Here is a 27,452-nt window from a genome sequence, read left to right as displayed (position 1 = left end):
TGTGCCCGCATCTATCCATATTATACACTATTTTCTGGGCAGCTATCTATTGTTAATATCCTGTTCCTACCAGACTTATTTGTGTTATCCAACTTAGCATGTTTGGCGAGATGGGTTTCATTCCTTGATGAAGGCTTTCTAGATAGTTAGCCGAAACGTTACAAATAAGGACAAACAAACAAATATGAACTACTGGTATGCACGGTCACGCTGAAAACTACCTATTAACCAATCCGTTGAAACAACGCCAAATTAGATATGAGTCGAGAGCTACAGAGAGCTAAAACGATAACGTAACAATATTTTAAATCAAAGCCCCCTAGGGGCAGTGTTCCCTCTAAGCCAAGGTGCGCAACTGCGCAAAATTTGCGTTTTGCGCACTTATATTGTTATCAAACTAAACATTAAAAAATCTTTCACTAGAAAAAAAGATTTGCGCAGTGGAAAATTTTCTTAGAAGTAATACTGCCTAGGGGTGCAGACTCAGAAACCTCTACCACTCACTCTACGTCATGTCTGAAAATATTAAAGGTCTATGATATATACTTTTTCTGTAAACCTTCGTACAAAAATCGATCTAAAATATATCATAGTAAACTATAGTAAACCAAAAAAGAAAAACGGGAAAAACAAGATATGTCTCGAAAATAAATTTTCTGCCCATGTGATTACGCATGAGCTGACAAGACTCGCTTTGTACTTCCCCAGCGTCTACACAGCATATTTATTCGCTTATCGACAGGCAAAGTCTTTTTAGCGGGTGTATTACGCACAAACGTTTTTTTTTTCCCGGAATGACAAGGCCGTTTTACGGTCGTTTTTGTAATACCAGCAACCCAGCTGTAAGAAACTATTTTAAATGTAGTACATTTACGTTGTCTCTAGGAACTATACCAGCAGATGAAAAAATTAAAGTCCTGTAAAGTGCCAAGCATTCACCTGGGCAATGGTGTTTCAATATTGCTTGAAATAAAATTTTTCAAACTCTATGAACCGAAATTTCTAGTTGTGAAATCTGTGCTATTTCTATTTTTGTATCATTTATACGGCAACAAATTACTTCGTAGTGTAATTGAAATTTGCCACGATCTTTCCCGCTAAACCGCTTTGTCACGGACATTTGTAATAAACATTGCTCAGAAAGTAGTGTCATTAAAACATCATTATCGATTAAATGTGCAAAATGGAAATTGTTTCGCTTCAAGCCAGAGATACTCAGATACTCAACCTACACTGGCCGCATACTACAAGACAAATTATTGTAACCCAAAAAACATATAAGTTAACAAATGGCTAAAAAAACGAAATTAGAACAATGACTACGTCGAAATAAAACTCTGTTCTAAATAGGAGCAAATCAAGACTAATACCTAATAGTCCAAATAACGTGTATTACGCCAAACCACACTCCTAACTTCATCACGAATCGCGTAATAATTTCAACCCTAACCCTAAACAGGCGCAAACAAATCCATAACAGCGGCGCCGTTCTAATAAAGCGCCTAATGGTAAACGTCGACACAAAACGACCGATGTCAGACAGGAGTTCCCCAAACGTCCCATACGCTCTTCTATATACAGATTTAGGTGTTATTTAGTCTATAGGTCTTCTTCCGTTATATTTAGGACTTATTCCGAAAGGTTTAGGCCTTATTCAGACAAATGAGTTTTCATTGTGTCGTAGATGTTACTGCATATTTGGCTTTATTATCTTGCTGGTCTTAATACTATGGTTTTATAGTGTTTTCTGCTTTAGATATTGTTGCGTTGTAGGTCTTATTGTGTGTTTCCGTTAATTTTCCTAAATTCGCTTAAATACTATAAGCTGCTTACGAACTGCGTGCTACGTACTGCATAAAATGTCATCGAATTCCAATGGGGTTCGTGTACAATAAGTTTACAACCAGTGCTCCAAGGAATGTCAGGAAAGCACCTTACCGCGCTTACTATTTTGGTTGGCAAATTCTCCGTTTCGTTGCATTTATTTACGCTCATTTGCAAAAAACACACACATATTGTACGAGTATATGGAACACAGAAAGCATATTTCGCTCGATAAATATGTACAACAAGACTTGACATTATTTAGTTCGACAATATATCTACGAAAACCATTCAATTTGAAAAGGGTTTTTAAGAAGAAACTGTACTGCAGCCTAAACTACTAATACGTGCTATAATTACATAAATAATGTAACGTAAATAAGATTTATTAATTCGAGCTGGACGTGCGTTAAACTTCCAATTCTCTTACCCTCAGATATTATTCAGTACATAAAGAACAAGTTTTTTTGCAAAACTGTTTCAGGTTCGGGTTGCCACATAGAAAGGGAGATGCACAGTAGGTTGTCGGCCAAAAGTCCGTGCATTGCGGTTGTGCTGCAAAATAAAAACACAGGAGTGACGGTTAATTGTCAAACGTTGTGCTATACAACTTCAATTGTTTGTAAGTTTAATTAGAATGAAAGACAGGGGATGCCAAACCATTTTTTTCCCTTTATGTAAACTTAGATATTGGTTAAACCTTCTATGGATACATCGGTTAACCAAATGAATTATGTTAGTCAATCAAAAAGTTAACGAATATTAAACTGAGCAAACGCAAAAAGTGGCAATATGTTGCTTCTCGCAACGATTGTTTCACGTATTTTAACCTTAAGCTGTTTAACGCTTAGCCACGTAATTAATTCCAACATATCAAGGAATGTACATATTTCCGAATCTACATAAGCTGTGCTAAATGCGTCGCGTCTCACTCTAAATCTAAATTAAGGTTTACTTTTTAAATGAAATCGCCGTGCGATTTTTTTTGCGCTTCGCGCTGATGCCCTGTCCTCTTCAAATCGACTTCGGTTGTACATTTGCGCACAACTTCCAAAGTAATAAGGTTATTTAGCTTAGTGGTGTTATAGCGTCATAGTATGACGTCACATTGCGTGAATTTCAGATCCTATTTTTACCTTGCACAGGTCAAAAATAATTGCCCATCCCTGACATTGTGAAAAAAGCTGTGCGAACAAATAAATAGTCGTGCGGTCGCCGTTTTAAAGGGAACACACTAAACTACCTATAAATCAACAATAGCTAAACTCTAAGGAGAAATAAAATCTATAAATCAACAGTATTACGACCAATGACATAATAATCCATATTAAGGTCTATACTGCGGGAAAATACCTAAAAGTGTCGGAATAAGATTATTGTAAACCGATCGAAATAAGATGTAAATTTACTTAATGTTAAAATTTACACACACATATGGGTTTGCGTGCTATTTTTTATTAGGTCGCGTGCCGCGTGTTGGACACCCCTGACTTAGGCGTACAAAAGAGGAGCAGAAACCACTAATTGATTCTTTAATGTAAAAGTATGTCGCGGACTAACGTATGATATGTAGAAATATATCGGCACGTACTTTGACCCAAGCAGCAGGCTTTGGCGCAATTTGTCTGCATGTATGCCTGGTACGTGGTGGTACAGTAACCACTTTGGACGTAGGTTGCACATGGAACGCCAACGGAGTCGACTTTACTGTCACAAGAGTCGCCGGGCGAACAGGCAGCTTGCGTGCAATCTTGCTGTTCTTCGTTGTTGCCCTCGCACTTTCCTACCCCAGCGCTGCAAACTCTGTAGGATTAAGAATACAGGGATTAACATCTTGCTCGTCATCGAGGCTTGCAACCCAGTTTAGCACGACCGTGCGCTGACAGAATTTACGACCTTTCGAGTTCCGAGCATACCATTTAGCGACATACTTAACCAGTGCTTCCCAACCAGTGGGTGGCGGAGCTATTTCATGTTGGTCGCCGAGCATATTTCAATGGTACAGTTTTCTATTAGACCGTGCAATTATTGCATTACCCTTACCGTAAGAATTATGCAACAATATCACAAATACGTAACAATTAGATGTGTTGTTTCGCATTAACTATTTCAGTAGAGGTACGCCAGTAGTAAAGATGTAGGTTGTAATTCTATTAAAAGTGGGTTGCGAAATGAAAACGGTTGGAAAGCACTGTACTAAACAATAGAATTTGTTCCACGAGGCAACTTATAAGTAGATATAGAAATCGCTCTTCTGGTGTTAACGAAGTTCAGGTCAGCTGGTACCTGCTGCCGAAACGTCGGTTTGTAACTTCATTTACACCAGAAAAGCAATTTCAATCTACTGATACGATTTGCGTTAGGAAGTTTAGTTTACTACTGTAAAAATTGATATTTTAAAGTCAAAAACTCTGCATTCGTTGAAAAGCGACCTCCAAAACCGACAAATTTTTGGCAGGGTCTGGGCGTCGATTTATCTGTAGTATTGGACCACTGCCGATACCACCAGTTAGCATAGGGTACTGTCTCTTATACGATGTCTTCGGTACTCCATACCCTATAGTAGGTGTTATATCTATTTCACATAGTAGGTGTTATATCTATATATTTCAATAGCTGGATAAACCCTACAGCTGGCTAAGCCCCTGTGAATGCACCACTTGTTAAGGCTTATTCAGCTGTTAAGTGTAACGGCTCTGAAAGGTTTTGATATTTTTTTTTTCGATGCAACGAAATAAACAACACCACCCGTCTGAATACGACAGAGGCAACAAAAACAAACCTCACCTTGTCCTGGTTTGGGTTCCCGTTCCACAGGTGACGGAGCACGCTCCATAGGCACCCCAATTGTCCCAAGGGCAAAATCCAGCGCTGCACGCTTGCTGCTGCGAGGTTACAAGTATGTGGATGTCGGCGGGACAGAGCCCAGGCTGGGGACAAGACCTGGTCCTTGTTTGAGTCCCGCTGCTGCACGTAACGCTGCAGCCTGACCATTCGCTCCACGCAGTGAAAACTGAACAAGGAATATACGTCGGTGTGTTAGAGACTGATGCTGTGTTCTGCGTTTCGCTATCAAACAGTTCGATATAGAAGTCAGTGTAAAAAATGATGTCAATTAAGCCTTTATTTGTTTCGTTTTAGCACAGGGGTTCTCAAGCTTTATTTTACACCGTGACCCCCTTTGAAAATGTTGTAAAATCAATGGCCAAATTAATAAATCTAAAAAGTAAAGCAAAGAAAGGAAACTCAAGATCAAGAATTAGCTTATTGCTGTTAGTATTTTTATTAAATTTTAATTTATTTCATCTGTTATAGTGGAGTAAACTTTTGCACATCAAAAAACACAGTGGCTATAGTTGTCGCTAGAGAGAAAGTTATTCTTTATGCGATTAAGGTTTCTACGATTTCTGCTCGCGAATAAATGCTGAGATACTGAGTTTAAATGATATGGGCCTAGGGCGACCTTGTACAACTTATGAACTACACGTCTCCTAGTTAAGAGGTGGCCGCACAGCAAGAATCCAATTTCCTTTTTTCACATTCAATCGTACTGCTCAGAGAAAAATATTATAAATCCATTTTAGCGGTGTCTTTATTGCTTACATACCAATACCCCCGGTTAGTTGTATTGTTAAACTTACACACGTAATAATCTTTACAGGCTACATTCAACTTTTTCACTCTATTGAAATTCATAAACATTTCTGAAAAAATTATCCCCTATATTCTAAAGATGGTTAACTTCTAGTATAAGAAACAATAGAGTCGAGGTTGTCAATGACTTAAGCAAATCTGCGAGTTGTACGGAGCAATGTGCGTACCGAAATGTAACTACGAACGACGAACGTACCATGCAGTGCCCCCTGTCATAACAAAATATACGCTCTTATAGTTACAGTGATACAAGGATTTAAACACACGAAGAATAACTGCAAACAACAAAATGCAAGCCGGCTGACCTGGACAGTCGTCGGTGGAGCAGACTTGTTCTCGCGAAGTCGATCCCTGGCATCCCTTCTGTCCCACAGTTCCGTCTAGGCACGTTCTCGTCGAGATTTGCTTACCGCCATCGCAAGTCACTGAACAACTGCCCCAGGCACTCCAGTTTTTCCACGACGGGCATTTTCCTGCACAAAAGATTGCGCACATATGTCATTAGAAATGAAGCAACGGAAGGTTTTCAACAAACTTAGTGAAATCTATGTCTCTATTCTGCTTGTGTTGGCGGGTCAAGCTCTATCTGAAAACCGCCTTTTTGTAATTACTTAGTAAAATACATACTTGCCTTCCGTTTTAGACGTTCGGTGCATCAACTGTTTTTCGGTGTTGTTTACAAGGCAATTTAAAAATACTTGGCAATTTAGAAATACCAAGGCAATTTAAAAATACAAAAAATTGATAATAATTTGAAAACGACCGAAATCTAAGTCGAGTCACTTCGAATAAACAATGTTCAAGTTTAAGTCATAAGTTATTCCAAGGTAAATCCAAGACGTAAAATCTGTGTTTTCTGATTTAAGGCCCGTTTACACTACAGCTGCACTGAGCTGAGCAAAGCGTAATTTGCATTTAAATTCTATTGTGGCGAGCGTTTCACGCTTTGCCAAACGCAGCCCAGTGCAGCTATAGAAAAACGTTACGTTTTGGAGCGATTTTCACGCCCAGCACAGCTCAGTGCAGCTGTAGTGTAAACGGGCCTTTAAACAAAACTTTGCGGTATGGTGACGCTCCGAGGCAACAGAATGTTCAGGCCGTCACCTAAATTGCAGTCCTCGGTTTTCTTTACAGGACCGATGCAACTATCCTGGCCAACATTTCCGTTATCACAGCCCCTTTCCTGACTGCGCGTTCCTTCCCCGCAAGTCTTGGAGCAGCTCGACCATGATCCCCACGATTGCCAGACAGGACACAAGCCTACGAAATGATCGAACCGTTTACAATAAAGTCTTTAAATTAATTCGACTTTTTCAGCATACAGACATTTGCTTTTAAAGCGTAAAGGTCATACACGTTGTATTATGGCCCAAGGCCTCCTTGAAGCCTAGTGTATTGGTATTTCAGCTAAAGAACGCGTATAAACAAATGAATTTTAGTTTTAACGATTCTCTAATGAGGATTTTTCTGCTTAAAAACTTTTATTTCTCCAAGGTATTTTGGTACTGTATGCTTTTGTTTTGTGATTTTTGATGAGCAACTGTTGCGTAAGCGATACGACATCCCGCTCAATCAGTGATGTAATTAATAAAAACCCGCGTTCAATCAGTTTAATAAATTGGAGAGCATTTTTTATCATACCGAAAACCTACCAAGGTTGCATGCGCGAGTCCTGGAAGTTTTGCCAAGGCATCCTTCCTGGCCGACATTTCCCGATATGCAGCTCCTGCTACTGCTCTGTTCGCCGCCCCCGCAACTTTTCGAGCAAGCGGACCAGTCGCTGTAGTCGCCCCAGTACGGACACTCTTTGGTTCTGCAATTCTGCACAAGAGCGGTTGGTTTGTTGATTTAGGGCAGTGGTTCTCAAACAAGACATTTTCAATAGGCCACAGAGACATTTGAACAGATTCTACTGTTTTGTTATATTGTAGAAATTATGCGCTTTGTTTTAATTGTGTCTTTTGGGCTGTTTTTTTTCATTGTGTGTTTTGGGCTTGTATTTTCATAGAAAATGTTTATGTCCAAATTTAGAGCACATCGTGAGCTACGAATCGCTATTAAATAGACATTTTGGCCACAGACCAAAAAAGTTTAGGGCAAGAGTTCTTAAAGTTTTGTTTGACGCGAACCCCTAAAAAAATACATTTGGTCCGCGCGGACCAGGGTCGACACGAAATTGTTCAGATGTGACGTCATAAAGAACTAGACCTAAGAAGCCTGCTGTATTCTGTCAAACAAATATGAAAGAATAGTCTAACATTCAAGGAGAACACGGCAAAGTGGTTTCAAAATGTTCCACTTTGTATAACACACTAAGATTTTTGGACCCCTTAAAAGTATTCCATTGACCCAGTGGCGTAGCCAGCCGAAAATTTGGGGGAGGCCAAAAAGTTGGAATTTTTTGTTTAGCTTTTCATTGTATTAACTGCCGTAACGAACACAAATAACAATGCTAGCAACACGTTTCGAGCAGAAACTAACTGAGAGTTAACGTAATACACAAAGACCACTCAAAGAGCTAAAACTGAATGAAGTAGTAAAACTACATTATTGTACAGCAAACGTTATATTTACAACATCGTTTGTGACGTAACAATGCATGACAATAAGGTGTGGCATGCCTGTGATCGACTTTTGTGGTACTGCTTATAAATGCTACACAACAAATTATTAAGAGTAAAATATTTGTAAATTTTGGGTGGGCCATGGCCCCTCAGGCCCCCCTGGCTACGCCTATGCATGGACCCCGTGTGTATCTACAGACCACAGTTTTAAAATCCCTGATTAAGAGTTGTTTGGGTTAAATTGACAATACTTTCAAATGGAACATCATTTTCACTTTTTTAGTTTTAGAAGTAATTTTTATATTTTTTTAAGTTTTAGAACGAATTAAAAAAAACACAACAGTTTTAATAAAACCTTGCATTTCGCATTTAGTCTTAAAAGAAACACAGTTATTTGCAATTGAGTTTGATGATTGGCTTCAGCATTTAACTGATTGGTGCTTTAGATTTTTTAAATCGCTTGCTTTATTTTTTTAAAACTTAAAAAATCGACACGCCAGAAATGCGAAAGAAAAAAAAATCATCTTACCCGAGTCTGAGTAACGCCATCTTTACTCCTAGTTCGCGTCCCGCTGTTGCAAGTCTTGGTGCAAACGCTCCATTCTGACCATTGATCTGAATCACAACGACATGCAGCTTAGTTAACTCGATCATACGAGCATAGTACACAAAGCACAGGTTACCAAAGTCCGATTTTAAGTTTTTAAGCTGTCAAATGATCGAGCCTTATCGCAATTATGTTTTCCAAACATTTGACCCATTTAAGGAAAAATTGTAACTTAACCGCTAATTGATATCAAATGACAACATTTCTAGCTATTTTAAGTGGTAACATTAACATTCTAAAATATTTGTAGGTAAGTCGCCTAGCAGTTGAACCGCAAACTGCCAATTAGGGAAGTCTTAGGCCCATGCATCCTACGCCTCAAACCATTCAATCAGAAAAAAAAAAGTATTACTAATATATCATGAAACATAAAAAAATAGGAAACTGTATTTTTGCAGTAGGCGAAACTCTGACGTTGTTTGAACGATTGTAGATGAGACCAAAAATAAGAGATTCGAACTTGATTTATAGAAAGTGCTATTATGTATATGACAAAATCTGACATGCAAGTTACCACACAGCAGGTAGACTTACTTTCAACGCAGCTGATTGTGGCACACTTCCTCTTCCTACTGACCAGGCCCTGGCAGCCGACCTGTCCGACGTTTCCGTGCTGGCAAGTCCGCAATGAAAACTGGTCCGGGCTTCCGCATGTTTCCGGGCAATTTGTCCAATCGGACCAAGGACCCCAGACTGGACAGGGTTCTGGAGGCAGAAGAACAGATTACGATTACAAGATGCAAAATAACAACAAGTGGGTAGGGGCAATATGAATATATACACATAACTTAACTTTAGTATCTGTGATATGAATACGTATATACGATTTTATTTCGGTAGAAATGGATATACATATGAATACTATTCCATTAGTAACTTATTAAAACTGATAACAATACTAAAACGTAAAACCAATAATAATAGCTCAATCGCATTTTAAAATTGCAGAGGGGAGCAAGTTGCCCTCCCCCCAACGGACAAAACTGGGTCAATAAAAAAAATTGTCTATAAACTTAAAATGTAGACAACAGTACTATGTAACCCTAGATGGTACCCCAAGATGCCAGGCTGAACACGGCTCCCTTGAAAATAATAATAAAACCTTACAATCGTGTCACCGTAAGTCCAGTGTTTCTTAACCTTTTATACTTGGGGCGCACCTAGAGACGTATGAAAACGTGGCGGCGCACCTTACGAGCGAAGCGAGCGCGAAGTTTTTGAGGTTTACCGATATTTCTCTTGAATTGCCTGCATTTTTTATTACATGGGTTTTATAGTTGCATATCTTTAAAGGGACTTCCAGCCTTTGAGACTAAAAACGTTATTTTGTCCATTAAAGTCTTATTCCGATTAATTTACTTATTTCGATATGTTTTTTTACTATTACTTGCGGCGCACCGGTTGAGAAACGCTGCCGTAGTCACTGAAAAAACACATAAAACAACTACCAACAGCTATCAACGAGGGCCGGTTACCACGGATCCACCTCATTTTTTACTGTATAGGCGAATCTTAAGGAGTTGGTTAACAACGCTGTTTGCATGGAAAACGTATAAAATCACAAATAGAAGTTATTTGTTTTAGTTTAATCGGCGATGCATCCATTGTCGAAAGATAGTCGAGGCACAACGAAAAGTGTTTAACACTACATTGACTGACAAACAGTAAAAACGGTTCTTCTTTCTTGTTGTTTCGATTGAAAACACGAGTTGAAAAATCTTTTTAGTGTAAACTGCACTATCGTATGGCCTAATAATAAGAAAATCGGTTTAGATATAAACTACAAATTTTAAAGGCTTGTCTGCACTCTTTCATAACAAAACCAACAACACGTATACGGCTGGTTAGCGCCACAGGCGGGTGACAATTTGCAAGTCTAAATCAGTCTTGAAATTCTTAGTCAGCAGCTGGGCGATATTACCAACAAACCAGTTTCTCCAAACTCACTTGTGTTACAAGGCTTGATTTCTTCGAATGTGCCGACGTGGCACCCAATGTCGCCAGGCTTGCCGTATTTGCACGTTCTGGACCGCTTGCTTGTGCTTCCAGCGCAGGTGACCGCGCAAGCGCTCCATGCATTCCACAGTGTCCAGGAAGGACAACGTTCCGGTCCGCAGCTCTGTACGGCGTCAAACGAAAGCAGAGGTTTGGTTTCGATTTTCACACGAGAAAAACTCGCGCCGCCATGGTGGTTATTGTCAGCTGCACACTTCACGCTGTATCACTTAATTGCGCTTAAATTTTACTATATATTGGTCCTTAACCGCACGTTTAACATCCGTGCGTGTACTGAGGTGTATTGAATGCCAGTCGAAGTCAACCTTCAATACCGTCGATTAGTTTGTTGCTCTTTTGTACCCAGTTTGCTTTAATATAGTCATAGTAAGCGACGCAACTTTTCCAAACTGTTTAAATCTCTTAATACAACTAAATTGCGCATGGAACTTCAAAGTAGTCTGCGATCCTTTGTCATACATTTTTTAAATGAACCTCGTTCAATTTCGGACAATTGACAAAACAGCGTTTGGTTTTAGTGAAGTCAATGTTGTTTATTTCTGCAGACAAGCATGATCTTTATGTTAACTGTATGAGACAACAGCATAAAGCTATCCACTTATCATCACCAAGTGCAGGCCCTTGTACTTTACACTAGGCCTAATTTGTCACTCGATCAAGGACTATGCACCGCAATGAGAAAGCAAAAATCAGAGCTAAGTGTGATTTCAAGTACATACCGCGCTCTCCGAAGATAGGCCATCGCAAGTTCCATCTCCCTGGCACGACCTGCTCCTACTTCTACTGCTTCCACCGCAGGTCTGCGAGCATTGCGTCCAATTGCTCCACTCAGTCCAAGCTGCAAAATACATGGATTAAAACAATTACCCTTTAACCAATTGTTGACTTTCTTTTGTTGTCTTTCATCTTAACGTCGTGTAAATGTTATTGTTGGATGCTGTCAAGGCTGACAAAGCTTTGCAGTGTTATCATGGCTGTGTAATTAAGTCTTTGTTTTTAAAGGACTTGACTTGACCTACGTCTTTTGGATAAACCGAATTGACTTGACCTACGTCTGTAAGACAAATAATGTGACTTGACTTGGGTCAATCTGACAAACGACTTGGATTAAAATTAAGTGTTTTAACACATTATAAATGTTGCGAATTTGTGCAATTGATTTTATTTTTTTTTAATATAGCTTGCAGTTTTTTGGTTTTTGTAGTGGCTCTGTGAAATAATGTTAAAGGCCATAAGGTATACCGAAAGCCATTGCAGACTCACCGAATCTGTCGATCAATGATGCAAGCAGGGCAGAATAGAAAAAACAACTAGCCTGCAGTGAGGTTCGAACTCACGACCTCCGGTCAAGCAGGGACCGTCGCTCTACCAACTGAGCTATGCAGGCTCAGAAGGGAACGAGTCGAGAAACAACCATACTTCAGGCCATACGGTCATCAATTTATTTAGACTAAACATTTAACTAAGATTTAAATGATTGAACTAAAATCGACTTGCTATAGCAATAACTTGGACTGGAGATTGACTTGGATAGAAAAGACTTGCTTGACACTAACTTGGTATTTGTGAATGACCGGTTTGCGTGAGTAATGAACAAGGTAGCTTTACCTCGAATCAAAGATGTCAAGATAAGAAATGAGAAAAATCCTTGAATAACAGGAATCTTTACCACCTCCGAGTTAAAGCAGGTAGAGAAATGTCATAGAGTCAAATAACTTGGGTTGAATTTCATTGTCTTCATAAAACATTTAGTAATGAAGTTGTTATTTGCGACAATTTTTAGAAATTTAACAATTGCTTACGGCCTATATGTTTTTGTTTTTCGTTGAGTTATTGCTCATAATTAATCGTTCGAGTTTACACATTTAAACGTTTATAGGGCACAATAGTGGATATGATCAGAGTTAACAATTATACCCTATGATAGAAAGTCACACTTACTAGCGTCACAGGAGTTGACGTTGCATTCCCGGGTTTCCAAATCGGCGCCGATGCACCCGACACTGCCGACGATTCCTCCTTGGCAGTGACGAACTCTCGACTGGGTACCCGAGTTGCAGGTCTTTGAACAGGCTGTGTAGTCGCCCCAGTCTGACCAACCTGCAACGAAAAGTGGACACTTAGATGGGCAAGTCTTCCTTTGGGCGATTAAAGGTGTAAATTGCTGTGTTCTTCCAATTGTTATTATATTTTAGCAAAAGAAGAATTAAACGATACATGTATAATATTGGTGATGTAACAAGTTCTATATATTTGGCGATGTAACCATCAAATGTATATAATGGGCGGTGTAACCATCGACGGTGCACCTGAACTTGTGAAAACTGTATGGTTAAATTTCCGAATCCTAAACGCTTTTAAACTCATTTAATCTTGTGAAAAGGATGAAACGCGAAAAACATTTGCCGTGCCAACTGAGCTTAAAATAAGCAATGAAAGACCAGCTATACTACACCAGGTTTACAACTTGACTAGTGCATTTTGTTTTGGAGAAACTTTGCCTTAATACAAATTTTAAGAGTCAAGGGTAGTGCAACGATTTGCCAATAAACAAGTGAGACGATGGTTATACTAGTGCTATTTCGTTCAAAATTATAGAAATATTTTTTTGGAGTTAAAGGTGAAACCCAACCAAAAACTCGTAAAACTCTGATTGTAGCACCTTAAAAAAAAGAAATAAAGCGCCTTTTGAGCCTTTCCTAAATTAGTCGACTTCTTGCGAATTGCAAGAACAAGTGTAAGTACAAGCTAGGTTCGCATAACGTCAGCGTATAGACGTGACAACAACGACTGTACGTCGCTGACACTTACTTGCTCTTGTACAGGTGGCATATTTCTTCGGAGCTAGGTTGGCAATCGTATCCTTGATCCAGTCCTCGAAATAGTTAATATTGGTGTAGACTCCGTAATATCCGGCGACGCCGCAGCCCTGGCCAAACGAGATTACTCCTGCCACGTACCAGTCACAGTTTTCGCATCTTTGGCAAACCAGCGGACCACCCGAGTCGCCTATACGAAATAAAGTCTTCGTCACCTGAGGCAAACCTGGCAGTTCTCGGCTGGTCGACTGTTTAACCTGTACACTTCGGTCGTGAGAGAGTTGGAACAAAGTTAGCTATAACAAATGAACATTTTGAAAGGCACGAGGTCTGAAGTATTTCAAAGTATAAGCCAAAATATGGATATTAAATTTATTCTAAGTTATCAAATTTGCAAGCCTCAAACATAAAGTTACATATTTCGCTATTTTGAGGAAAGATTCTATAGTAATGCTGTAGACAAAACGACATAAAACCTTTTGCCTAAACTCAATCCAACAAATCCAACAAATTCCGTTGAGAGACTCAAGCCTGAGTCATGCTTGACGAAACTACGAGCAAAAAAGATTCAAAGTTGTTTTCGCCCTTGATTAAATTTAAGTGCAAGAAATTTCATACTGACAAAGGCTACTGAGCCATTGTGGCTCGTTTTACAACATTATACAAAGCACTCCGTGTCTTGTTCTAGTCCAGTGCTTCTTAAATTTTTTTTAGTTTTGTTCACCCCCAGCATCTATCTCCAGATGTCATTGCCCCCTTGTCTCATGATATGATAAAACTATATCGTCTATATATAACAGCACAAAATGACCTCGGTTGTTTTGCAAGCTACCATCCATTTACCCGTATTCACCCCTGCAAAAATGTTATTTATCCTGGGGTGAACCATTCACCTGATTAAGAAACACTGATCTAGTTGACGTCTGTCGTAAAACGAAATCAAAAGTCGAAAATCAATAATCCAGTATGCTCACCCTGACATGCATCCTTGCCACCCGATTCGTAACCAGCGCAGATCATAGTTGTTGTGTTTACTTTGGTCGAAGCGTTAATAAACGATTGGACGCACGTGCTACCATCCACAATGGGAAGATCAACCTGCTGAAGTTGACTTGCTGCAGCTCCACGGTACGCTTTGAAAGCAGAAGACTCGTTGTCACCGGTTGCATGTTATTTCGGGTTATTTCGGGCAAAAAAGTGGCGCAATTGTCTAAAACGCTGAAAAAACCTCTTGTCTGTTGCATTTTGCGTTTTTTAGATTGTTTTTTGTCTTGTAAATCGAAACAGTTATTTTGGAAGATAATTTACTAGAAACATCACAGGTTTGTTTTTATTTAAAGTGAATTTTAAATAGTTTCACTAATTTATACTATTTCTTTTACTTAAATCTGAAAATAAAATCATCGGATAATTTACAAAAAACATAGAAAGGAGCCAAATGCATAACTGGTTGACTGGGTATCATTCCATTTGCTTTATACATTGCCACTTTGACTATAGTTGTATAATAGGCTATTTCAAAAAGTAAGTACATTTAAATATTGCAAATGGGATGCGAGATTTCTTTGTATTATTGAAATAATATTTACGCCAATATTTTAATGTTTACCAATTATTTGGCCCAAATAGTAGTTAAAAAAATACCTGTTGTGCCGTAGCCAGTGGCATAGCATATTTCACCGACTTTAGGCTTTTCTCCTCCCGGTAAGCAAACTGGCCGGATAAAGGTGCCAAAGTTAACTGCTGTCTTTATTCGGAGAAGAGCAACGTCGTTTTTTAAGTCATTATAATCAGGATGTCTTATCAACTGAAAGAATAAACGGAATTTTGGTCTTTCAATTGGTGCTTTTGCCGATAAAATGTTGTGCAAAGTGTTTGTTTATTCACACAAAATTTTTCTCATTAAATAAATTAAGTCACCCGCTTTCACCATACAAGACGACAGATTTATACACGTATCTAAATCTTACCATGTTTTACATGTTTTCAATTTATCTATTCCAAGGACTATAATGCAAATCAAATACCATAAAGTTCATAAACGAACGAATAGCAACCGTTTTTTGTGTCCCAAACTTAAAGTAACTAATCATGTAACCATATTTAAAAACATGTTTTAGATAAAAATTGAATTTAAGTCAAGCCCAATGACAAAATGAGGTCATTCGAAAACAGTGACTAAGGTTTTAAAGTTTATTCTTTACACTACTGTTCTGCTGTAGCGCTTGAGCGTCAAAAAGAGGAAGTAAATCTGGGACACATTTTTATATCCTAAAAGATTTACCAATTCAACTTTTCTGGTCTTACGATGGGTTGTGGTATCATTGACCGTGATAGTAAGGCCAAAAACAACGGTAATCCGGTCCAGCTCTTGATCACTTATTGCTCTAAAAAAAGAGTGTGAGTAGCCTTCACCAAAAAAACGAATTTATAAAATTTTAACATTTTCACGGCAAAATTTGTTTTTTGCTTTGGACTAACTTATCCGAGGGAAAAAATGTTTTTGTGTTTTTGTCTGTTTCTTATGTTCGGTGGGCATGCTACGCCCCCTGAAAGTCGTTAACGGGGTGGCCAACATTTGTACGCAAGTTAGTGAGAATTGAAGGACCCAAAAAATGAATTTCGAATCGTTGGCAAAAAGGGTCTAAACTATTGCAATTTGCCGGTGGCTGAACTCACGTAAAGCAATGTCCTGCCGAAAGTACCCAACGATCAGATAAGAGACTGCCGCCACACAGTTGACTTTTCACGGTAATGTAGGCCTGCAAAAATAAGAAAGATATTGTAATTCCCAGTCAAGTCATTTGTAAAATAACTTAAGTCCAAGTCATATCTTTTTACATAAATAACAAAACCCTAGTTCAAGTCATCAGCTGGGCAAGTCAAGTACCCCAGTTGTCTTATAATTAGAGCAAGTCAACTTCAAGTCACGTCCCTTTTCATAAAAATAAAACGTTAAACTATCATACATTTTTTCAAGCTCGTACTATTATGAGCAGTTACGGAACAAAAAAATAAGAAAATCGCAACATATTGCAAGCAAATTATTTTATGTGCAAAAATTAGAATGAATAGCTTAATAAAAAAATACTTGTGGTGAAACACTTCATTTTAAGTCATTGGTACGAAAGACCTAAACCAAATGAACTCATTTTGCCCAAATGATTTAAGTCAAGACATATAAAAAAATGCCTTAAGTGCACTTAACTTAAGTCATTGACTTGACCATTATAAAAATGTAACGTGAAACTGTCGTGATGAGTAGCGTAACGATAACAGATGAATATTTTGGTCGGTAGGCCATAACTTAGAAACAGGTGCTTTAGTTGCCAAGCCTACTTACCATCCAAGGCCAACTTGAAATCAAAGAGTCGACTCCTTTGAGTATTCTGCCATTATTTGCACTTTTTCCGCATACCTCTAACAGTAAAACAAATTAAATGATTACTTCAGCGAACACGATATAGGAATTAAGATAATTTTTATGTAAGCAGGACACTACGAGTACAACTCCACTCAAATACGTGAACTTTTTGATATCTAACTTTATTCCTAGCTGTTTACGGATTTAGTGAAATACAGTAGTGCATTTGGTCTTTCTGTTTAACGTTTTTGAAATTTGACTTAAATCCAGTTTTACCAGGGTTAAAGGTTTTTTGCCACATTATGACAAGCAATGAGTTGCAAGATGTTGTTTTTTTAGAAGCAAGTTAGCTACCTAGCTAGCTTACGGCACTCGCTAGTCATATTTTCTAAATATTAAGATAAGCGCTCGCGCCAAGCCGCGATTCTCTCAAAAAAGATTAATATTAAACTCGAGTGCGGCATCCGGTCATCAACGAACTTTAGGCAGGACACTTCCAAGAATTGGTGTAACAAAAATACCGCTCATGTCCTTTGGCGCGAGCGTAAAAACCTGTATTTTACAAAAAAAAAAAAAATTTATTTTAAAATTATTTTCAGCACAAAAGGCTATAAAATAAGAAATATTTTAAGGTTACGAAGTCCGTCTCGAGTTTTACAAGCATTACAACGCACAGCCATCTTGCCCCGCATACTCAGTACTTAAAGTGTGAAAAAAGCCTTAGGTTAAGAAGCCAGTTTCTTACCAGTACTATGCTTGCAGCACTCTGGGCGGTTGTAGTAGGTCCAGTAGTCTGTGTTGAACGCTTGACAGCTACTGCACTGATAGGAACCTTGCGAATTGACGCAGACCTCTCCGTTATGATGTCCACGGCATCGTGTCTCGTTTGACTTACATTCGTCGATATCTGCCATGGAGTTGCAGCAGTGATAAGTCATTCATTAAAAGATCCAATTTCAACAAACATTTTACGAATTGCCCATTTAAATTCGCCCAGCTCGGTAGCTTAAGTGGGCTCTGCAAAACATCGTTTAATAATTTTGTGTCGATGGAAAATAAACTTTTAGCCTCCACAACATCTGAATTATTTTTGATTTCGATCATGCTTTAATTTATCGTATCATAAAATATATTATATTAGATTTCTGCACTTTTCTGAATCTTATTACAGAAGTAGGTATCATCTTGAACGTTTCGAATAATTCGTTATTCATTTTCAACAAGGTTAGAGTTAGATTAGATAATATCAATCTTTATTTAAGTTAGCCTATTTTTTCAGAAGGCATAATGACCGGTTGTTTCAAAATAGACACGGCGCTCTTTCAGAAATGTACATAAAAAAAGGTACGGTCTCCAAAATATAGTCACTTTAAGATTGCAAACGCTGTGTGCAAATGCTTTGGGTAGGTCAGCATAATATTTTTTACATTTTCTAAACCAGCTAAAGGCCCCCCACATGAAATTAATTTATTCATTCCAAGGATTATATTTTAAAACAAATACCAAAATCGAAACAAATAGCAACCGTTTTTTTTTGTGGAAGTCAAGTCATTCGATAACAGTGACCTGAGTCCTAAAGTAGCGGAAAAGAAACTTTTAGGCTCCACACCAGCTGAATTATATTTTTTTTTTTGATATCGATCATGTTTTAATTTGTCATATCAAATATTATATTACTATTTTCTATTGTTTAGTGATTGTCAACGTTTGATAGCCTACAACAGAAGTGCTGGTGAAAAAATAAAGCCTAGCAAAAAAACTTCTCGGCCGGTGGTAACCTAGAAAGCAGTTATCAAATCGTAGTGTTTCTACCCCCAAAACATAACTATATTAGGGTTGGTATGTTTTTTGTCATTTGTGCCGCAATTTAACTTTCACGAACTAAGCAATTCGGCTATATATGTAAACTAAGAAATTCCGCTAAAATAGTTTGCCATTTGTAGCAAAACTGACTGTAACCATTTTTAGAGTCTGACTTCATCCAAAATGTTAGCTTTTATACTTTTACGCTTTTCTATAAATTCTATTGTGATAAGTAAAAACATATATATTCAAAAAAATTGTTTTGGTGCGCAAAGAAAATCTATGTAAAGGACAGTAAATAAACGAGTTTAAAACAGCGTACTTGCAGATCAATTTACTGTTAGACGCAATAAGAATATCAAAGCCCATACAGAAGTAGGTATCATCTTGAACGTTTCGAATAACTCTTTATTGAATTTCAACAAGGTTAGAGTTATTCGAAACGTTCAAGACGATAGCTACTTCTGTATGGGCTTTGATATTTTTATTACGTCTTACTACAACCTCCAACCATTATGCTCCAAAATTTACTGTTACATTTTTCGTAGTGCTGGGTTCAAAGGTTGGGCTACTTTTGGTAAAGAAACGAGTCTCTTACCAGAACAAGTTATTCCATCTGCATCTAGCTGAAATCCAGATAAGCAAGAACAAGTTGCCTCAGTTTTATCCGCGTTCTGAATACATACCTGTTTGCAGCCTTTTTTAATGCACGCTGTAAACAAGACAGTTCACTTAATAGGTCAATGGCTTTAATTTTACAAATTGAATTGCATTTCTGACACTATACTATAGTTGTGATGTGTCGACTAGTGGCTAAATTAAAAATTGAATAACAATTTTCTAAAACTGAATTATATAGGGTTTTTAATTTACTGGATCACATTTTATCATTATATAATTTCCTTTTTGTAATTAAAACTTCAAATGATCTTTGTACGTTTTATCCCTACGAGAACTGGCTATGTCGGTTTTAACGTAATTTCAATCTGTTTTACATACTTTTAGAACATCGAAGTTTATTTCAAATCGTGTAAATTCGATAAAACTTCCAACCACCGACAGGGTTAAACATGCATAGCCGAAAAAACTGGCATTGGGTTTACTTTACATTTTTTGCCAAATAACTATGTCAAAGACTAATTCGATACCAAAGTGCGGCGGTCTTACCAGGTGAATTTGTCGGACAGGTTTTGCAGGTCTGCTTACACACATTCTTAATAACTGACTCTGAACATAGCGCCTTTTGTTCCTTACACCATGAAAAACAATCCTCACAGACCGCATTGGCTAAAGAATACAAAAAACGTTTGTATTATCAAGTCTCTCATTTCCGTGGGTTTTAGTTTTTCTGTTCTGGCTCTGTGTTATAAGTTAAGAGGCGACGAGTGTTTAAACTGTTGCAACACAGGTTGCTTTAAACGTTAGGGCGTTTAGCAAATATCAGGGTAATGTTCTTAACATAAAATTGTGCACATAACATAAGGCGTAAACCAGAAATTAGACAAAATCAGTATATAAATATTTTTTTATCAGTAACCACGTGTTAGAAAATGTTTATAGTAAGAAATGTAAAGGCACACTGACCAGACTCGAGAAAGTACATTACGTTGCGTTAAAAAATAACTCAAAATAAAATAAGCAACTCACGGTTGGGGCAGGCGCCGGTAGATGCTCGTGCCAGGAAAAAGCAGTAAACCACCAACACAAGTAACCTGAACCATATGAGTAGAAACGTGTTAGTATCTGGTGTACAGCGATTTTTAGCCGAAAGGTTAAAGATATAATTTTACAGCTGTCGTTTCGCAGACACAAACGAACCCCGATAATAATCCAGAAAGTTTGCAGTCGGTTGTTATTCTGTCCCGTACTAATGCCCGAAATTTTTTTTTACTCAAAGGTGTTGAACTACCAATAGTGCTTGTTATTTTAACAACTAAACTGTACTTTCAGCAGTTTTAAATTAGTATATTTGTAGTTTCCTACTTTTCTTGTTCTTTTGGACCACTCAACAGAAAATAAATAGTTTGCGACAGCCTTTTTTTAGCATTTTACATAAACAATGAAACAATGGTAGTCGTCTGTACAATAGGTAGGACAATTTCTTCTTTTGATTTACTGCTCTTTAATAATACACAAGCAACATTGGTTTCTTAAAAAACAGTGTTGTTAATGACTTGAGTTAAGTGCACTTAAGTTACTGTTTCAAATAAATTGACTTGACTATAAGCCTTTTGAATAAAATTACTTGACTTGACTTGTGTCTTTTAGACAAATGACTTGACTTGACAGGTCTCCTTGCACAAAGTTGTAGCTACAAGTCAAACGAGGTTACCAATTTCAATAGTTTAACGTTTATTTTTTCGACAAAGACTTCTCTTGGAATTGAGTTTCTCTAATAATGACTTGACTGGGACTTTCCGTGTTATTTTTTCAAAAAGACTTGATTTGGACTTAAGTTAGATTAAAAAGTATTTGACTGGGACTTTATTTCAAAACTACTTGTTTACAGCCCTGTTAAAAAAAACACAATATTATATGACGCCATTGGGACCATTCGAAACCACTCTAATAGATCAGTGTTTCTAAAACTTTTTAAAAGTTTTGTCCACCCGTAGCATCTATCTCCAGATTTCATTCACCCTTGTCTCATGATATGATAAAACTGTTCACTGAACAGGCTGAACACCCGGAATATCCGCCCTCCATTTCTGAAGGTTCAACCTTATTCACCACATTTTGGTTGGTTCACATCGGCAAAACTTTTATTCACTCTGGTATGAGCCATTCACCTGATTAAGAAACAGTGTAACAGATAATTAATAGACCTATAACACTCACCTTAACATTACTGTGCCGTAAGAAACAAGGTTCGGTTTCAGCAAATGTCTCGTCAATGCTCCAATTAGTTTACAAATCTTAGCTAAGTTTACTCAGATTTGCATAAGCACAGCTGCAGAAAAAATTTCGAGACTACCGTCAGTTTTTCTCCAACCTCTGAATGTAGACCTTAGCAGCGCCAACTGACGTCTTTTAACGCCGAATACGCGCCGAGCGGCAGGGCGGCATTTCAAAAACCTCCCCGGGCGAAATATGCGTCGCGTCACTTGTGACGTCACGCGAACGCCGACCTTCCCGGGTAGAACCGCTTTGTGACGTCACTATGGTCTAGCGCACTGAGTCACGATTCGGTAATGATTTTCCCCTGATTGTGTGTGTGTGTGTTTGTGTGCCGAAGCTAATTGCAAAGTCTGGAAGCAGTGTAAAAAACGGACCTACTTTGAACGGCCAAATGCGCTCCGGCTGTAGTCTCCGGGTCTTCAATTGTGAACAGTATTTTAAGTAGCTCCGTGATTGCCGCGCCGCGGGCAAGACGATGTCCTGCGTCTTATCTTGCGATCCATTGTTGTGACTGAGAATGTTAATATCTTCATCTCACTCGCTCTCTCTTTATTACTCTTCCATTATCTCAATCTTTCACTCTCAAATTATATCCTCTATTTTTCTGTTTTTTCCTTATTTTTTAATTTTGATCTCTCTATGTTCTTTCTTTTTTTCTATTTCTTTTCTCTCTTTTACTCTAACGCTCGCCATCCTTGACATATAACCAAACGTCTGCTAAAGGGGAACTCCTCACCGCCCAAAACTATGCGATGTCAGCTGGAAATCCCGAACGCCGACTTTTGTCGACTTAGGCTGTCATGGAACGCTCATGTTTTACCAGTAACGTGAAAGTGTCTTGGCGCCTTGTTCAAAATCGGTCCACTTCATTTGGCGTGTGTATGTGCTTTTATTTCGAGTAAAACAATTCACGAATTAAGTTGCATCTACAAGGCTGTTTGCGTTCCAGGGCTACTTTTTCTGCTAATGTACTACTTGCAAACCGCCGGCGGGTCAAATGCTGTGTTCGCAACTGTTCACCAGCCTCATAATTACGATTATCGGATAGTAAATCGAATTTAAGCCGATGCTCAATAACGGTTAGGTACTCTACTAACTTTACCAGCTTATATAAGTGGCGAACGGAAGATACCTTGATCTAAAAATAACCCCCTGTAACTAAATCCTCAAGCTTGAAACCATTTTGGAGCTTAATAGCTGGAGGTTGCAGTTAGACGTAGAATGAATATCAAAGCCCATATAGAAAAAGGTAGAATATTTCAAAACGTTTTAATATGTGCTACCTAATTCTGTATAGGCTGTAATATACATTCTACATTTAAAACAACTTATCCAATTCCGAGAGATGACTAAATTGTTGTATGCCCTGATCGTATAAATATAACTCCACTGTTTTTAACCTTTATATTAAAATAACTGTTAGCGGATCGGTTTTCTATCTAAAAGATCGTAATAAATTGAAAAAAATTAAAGTAATTATCGTACATCTCTACTTTAACCGACCATCTTTTCAGCCGTGTTTTACATTGTGGCCGCTACATGCCTTGGGGCCCGTAGGCGCAGTACAGATTCATTGGTGTTTACAACATTCTGCATCTGAGAAGTAAAGCTTTTCGTTTCTCCACCCGGCTATTATTATAACGTGTGGGACGGGCCGACTGCATTGTTTTGGCGTCGACTAGCCACGAGCCTCAATTTTGAGATGTTTGGTTTATTTTGGGCCCCTGTATTTATAAGTCTGAATGACGGTTTATAGAGCCGGACAACATTAACCCCACCATTACGAGAGCATGTCGCTATCTGCAAGTAATGTCCAAGGCCGGCCAATTAAATCCCTTGGATAATTGCTGTACAAAGGCCTCTGTCACGAAGTCTGACTGAACTTTCTCCAATTTTAAGCAAAAGGAAATGGGCGGTGAGGGCGTGCACGTTTATTGTCGAAACATAAACGAGAGAGTAAATATTTTTGCCGAATCAGAAATTCCCACATCCGCTTGTTATGGGCATAATCGGTTTGGCATAATTCCACTGAAACAAACGGGCCTATAAATGAAGAGCCGGAAAAGGAAATTACAAATTGTCGAATAAAGAGTCACCAAGAAAGTTAAATAATTAAAATGGTCATTTATGCCTCTGTAATGCGTGTTAATCATTAAAAACAGCAATCATGTATATCCTACACTCGTAATAGCCGCACAACTATAGGAGTTTAATTTGTATTTTTTTAGATTTTCCAAGCATATATTTCTTTTTTTTACTGCTGGACTAATTTTTGTTGCAGTGGCAGCAGAAGGTTCAAACGTATAGGTTGGATAACTTTTCCGTATGTTGCTTTCTTGATTAATTTCAATCGATTTTTGTTCTGTGTTAAAAGCGAACACATGAAAATGACGTATTTGGTATTTGGTTAAAGAAATCTGCACCTTTCACGACCCTGGTTTTGTTATGCATTTTTCTGTGAAATAGCAGAATGTTTATTTATACACAATATAAACAAGCATTAAGGAGCGCGAGTCTCAAGAGTATTTATGGCATTTTAGGCATACTTTTTTTAATAGTTTTTGCATCTACTGCAGGATGAACATTTCGAGGTACTGCCTCTTAAAAAATATTTTATTTTGCCTCCATGACTATTTAACTTATTCTTTCCAGTTTGCGTCTTGTGAACACTGGGTAATATAAACTTATTTTGCAGTGTTTTACGTTCTTTTTTATTAGGACTTGCTTCAAGATTTTGCGCAGTGTTTTTAAGTTTCATACGCTGTGCGTTGCCATCATTGGGATTACACAAACGAAAACAAAACAACTACTGCACGGCCGCTCCACTGATCTTCGCTTGCCTAGACTTTCGTGACGTCAATAAATTCGCGTCATGACGCATCTACAGCGCTTCCAAGAAGTTACCTAACCGTCAATAACGACGGTAAATCAGCCCCGGTTGGGCCGACGAAGATTTTCGATTCCGTTCTGCGAAGAGGCCAGGTCGGCAGTTTTTAACTGTGACGCATATAGTCGAGTGGTTCTCAAACTTTTTCAGCGAGCGACACATCCCTCAATAAAGCAATTTCGCGGCGCACTTTTTACAAAAATATACAATGATAACATAACAATTACCCCAGTTATAAGGGAAGGTAAATTGTAGACACTATAGGTTGGTCTGCCCAGTTACCTGATGAATAGTCTACACGTAACTCTATAATCCTTGGCTTTATGACAGTTTGACAAACAAATAGACCAGGGGTCGGGAACCTATGGCTCGCGAGCTATATATGGCTCCTTTTGTGACGCCATATGGCTCTTTTGATGAAAAAATCTTGCTTGCAGAAATTCGAAGCTATCATTTCTCAGCATGATCTCAAATAAACGGCCCTGCTCAGTTTACTATTTTTTGGCAACCTATAACTAGATGTTAAAAATTATTGTATGTCGGGCAAATACAACTAAGAATATTTGGCTTATATGACTCTCTAAGCTGAAAAGGTTCCCTAACCCTGAAATAGACTGTACTATTTTTCAGCAAAGTTAGGCTATCAAGTCCCTGAGGCACAATTGAGAATCTCTCATGACACACTGTTTGGGAATCACTGACTTCTAAGCCCTTAGCCTATCATTATGCGAACTGCGATTGCTAAAGCGCTGTGGTGAAGCTATAAAAGAACATATTACGTCTTTAAACCACATTTTCAGAATATTGACGCGTTGCTCGGAAATTACCCGATGAATCAACGAAGGGAAATCGTTGTGCTTTTCTGGTCAACAAATCGATCTCTGTTTTTAGCCATCTGACTTTAATTGTTAAACTTAAAGGCTAAACGAAAATAGACTTTGACCAGCAAATGTCGTCCGATTAGAATAGGCATATGACTGAAAAACGTTTTGTTTTACACATTTTCGTTTGAAACCCTTTGGATTAGCCACAATGCGTAGGAGTGTTGGAGGGTCATACTTATCAAAATAAAAGTTAGACATACAGAAAGACACATGCATGTTTTGACCATGCCTATAAACCGAATTTAATATTAAAGCAAAAATGTTGGTATTTCGGTAAGTTATGACCTTGGCAAATTATTTCAAAATATTGAAGGTGCATAACAATTACGCTTCTTTTTAACATTATGTTTTAATTTGTTAGGATTTCTACTTAATTGTTTCTGCATACCAAGTTTGATTAATTGTAAAACAAATCGTTAATAGGCACACTTTATTGACGTTACAGTGCTTTTGTTACAAACGCAAACTTTATTTAAAAAATAAGGGTAACAAAACACCGGCGAACTCTTTGCATAAGATTTCAAAATGTTAAACAATTTTTGAGAGCACTTAAAAAGGTTGGAAAAAATCTGGGTTAACTTTTACGAACTTGGGATGATAACTATTTATTAATTACAAGTGGATACAATTGCATGAAGTTCTGGTAGAAATGAAACTGCAGTAGTTTTAATAAATTGTTGAAGGCAAATAAGATGAAATTCACATACAATATTAATTAAAACAAAGTATTTCCAGTCGAAAAATTGCAAGACCATAGCTTTTTCGGACTACATTATTCTGTATAAAAATATTGTTGCTCCAACCTGGTCTATAATTACCAAAATAAAAGAGTTTCGGGTGGTTGTTAAAAGATACTCGTAAGAAGTGGAGAAATTTCTCTAAAATTTGTTGATATTCACTTAACAATTTTGCTACACATTGCGTGAAAATGTAACATGCGACAGTTTGATGTGGCAGGCCGTTGGCCTATTCTTTTTTAATCTTTAATTGAAAAAAAGGGCAGAATCATCCTTAAAAGTTTCTGTTTCCTGCTTTAAATTTCTCCAATTCCTTGCATTCAATCAGTAAAATTTGGTTTATTGTTGCAAATCAAAATTAAAGTTGCCTAAAAGGAAAAAAGTAGTTGCTTAAAATTGATGACTTTGTATAATGATTTTTGTAAATCATTCTTTTATAAAAAAAAAATAAAAAAAAAATAAAAAAGTGCTAGGTTGCGGTAGAAACAACAATTTTTTGGGGTAGAATCGTTCATTTTCCCAAATAAACCGTACTTTTTAATATCTTAAACACCGAATGAACGGGGTGAGGCATTTCAAATTATTAATTCTTTAAAACACTCCAAATTAGCCCATTTCACACGCTGTAAACCTGTTTTACCAGGTTGCTAAAACAAGTTCTAATACGTTCGCCTTCTAAGTGGAAAACAATTTACAACTGAAAAAATGGCCAGACTATCAACGCGCCACCAGATTTTCTTTTACTCATAAATATGTTTGCCCATATTATCACAAATCCAGTTGTTTTTCTAGTGTTTTTTTAAAACAAATTTTGTTGTAAGCTCTATAAAATACGGGAATATATACATCAAACCTGTAGCATTGGCCAGAGGGCATAACCAAGCCTTTGACAACTCAATTTAAAACTGAATAATTTTGCGGTCGACTTAAAATCCTATGCAATATATCAGTTTAAGGTGGCTCTAAAAGTTTGCTGAATACATAACGCTAAGTTCGCCTAAAATGGAATTCATGAAAACTGACGATTATATCACCCTGATATTAAATTGCAACCTTTATTTGGTATATAGCGTTGTTTTAGTGATTGAGTTATAAGCACTTGAAATGATTACGTGTTAGTCGTACATCTTTTTAAAGAGTGAAGTAACTATAAGTCCGTCATTTACCGAAGACGATTATCAAATAAATCCTTTCTGGCAAAATATGAGGTCTAAAAACGATGACTTAATTCCACTTTTGTTGTTTAAATAACATTCACCAGGACGTATATAATGGTATTGTGTATATATTTATTTTGTACGATCACGTGAACAAAACAAACGGAACGGCGATAAAAAGCACAAAGGTTTCTTTCAGATAAAAAGCGTTGGCTGGCAAAAACAACAGTATTTCTTA

General features: G+C 37.7%; 1 protein-coding gene and 1 non-coding gene across 2 annotated transcripts; both read right to left on the bottom strand.

Moving 5' to 3' along the window:
* Positions 1-1,945: 1,945 nt before the first annotated feature.
* LOC146166830 (uncharacterized) lies at positions 1,946-21,661 on the bottom strand. Its single transcript, XM_083383421.1, has 22 exons — positions 21,490-21,661; positions 20,299-20,363; positions 19,819-19,938; positions 19,250-19,363; positions 17,594-17,755; positions 16,828-16,904; positions 16,164-16,246; positions 15,769-15,871; positions 15,129-15,291; positions 14,459-14,617; positions 13,477-13,674; positions 12,607-12,765; positions 11,385-11,503; positions 10,597-10,768; positions 9,184-9,354; positions 8,572-8,657; positions 7,131-7,299; positions 6,583-6,738; positions 5,784-5,951; positions 4,612-4,837; positions 3,416-3,627; positions 1,946-2,379 (listed from the first exon to the last, which is right to left on the bottom strand). Exons 1-22 carry the CDS (start codon positions 21,495-21,497, stop codon positions 2,264-2,266), a joined length of 3,006 nt encoding a protein of 1,001 aa, XP_083239547.1. The 5' UTR covers positions 21,498-21,661; the 3' UTR covers positions 1,946-2,263.
* Positions 11,978-12,052, bottom strand: Trnaa-ugc (transfer RNA alanine (anticodon UGC)). The gene has a single exon. It is a non-coding gene; the product is annotated as a tRNA-Ala (tRNA).
* Positions 21,662-27,452: the final 5,791 nt, after the last annotated feature.

The sequence above is a fragment of the Ascidiella aspersa genome, chromosome 1, assembly GCF_963924565.1.
Source record: "Ascidiella aspersa chromosome 1, kaAscAspe10.2, whole genome shotgun sequence".
Classification (NCBI taxonomy): Eukaryota; Metazoa; Chordata; class Ascidiacea; order Phlebobranchia; family Ascidiidae; genus Ascidiella; species Ascidiella aspersa.
The sequence above is the reverse complement of the archived record's forward strand: the minus strand, read 5'-3'. Positions and strand labels throughout refer to the sequence as shown.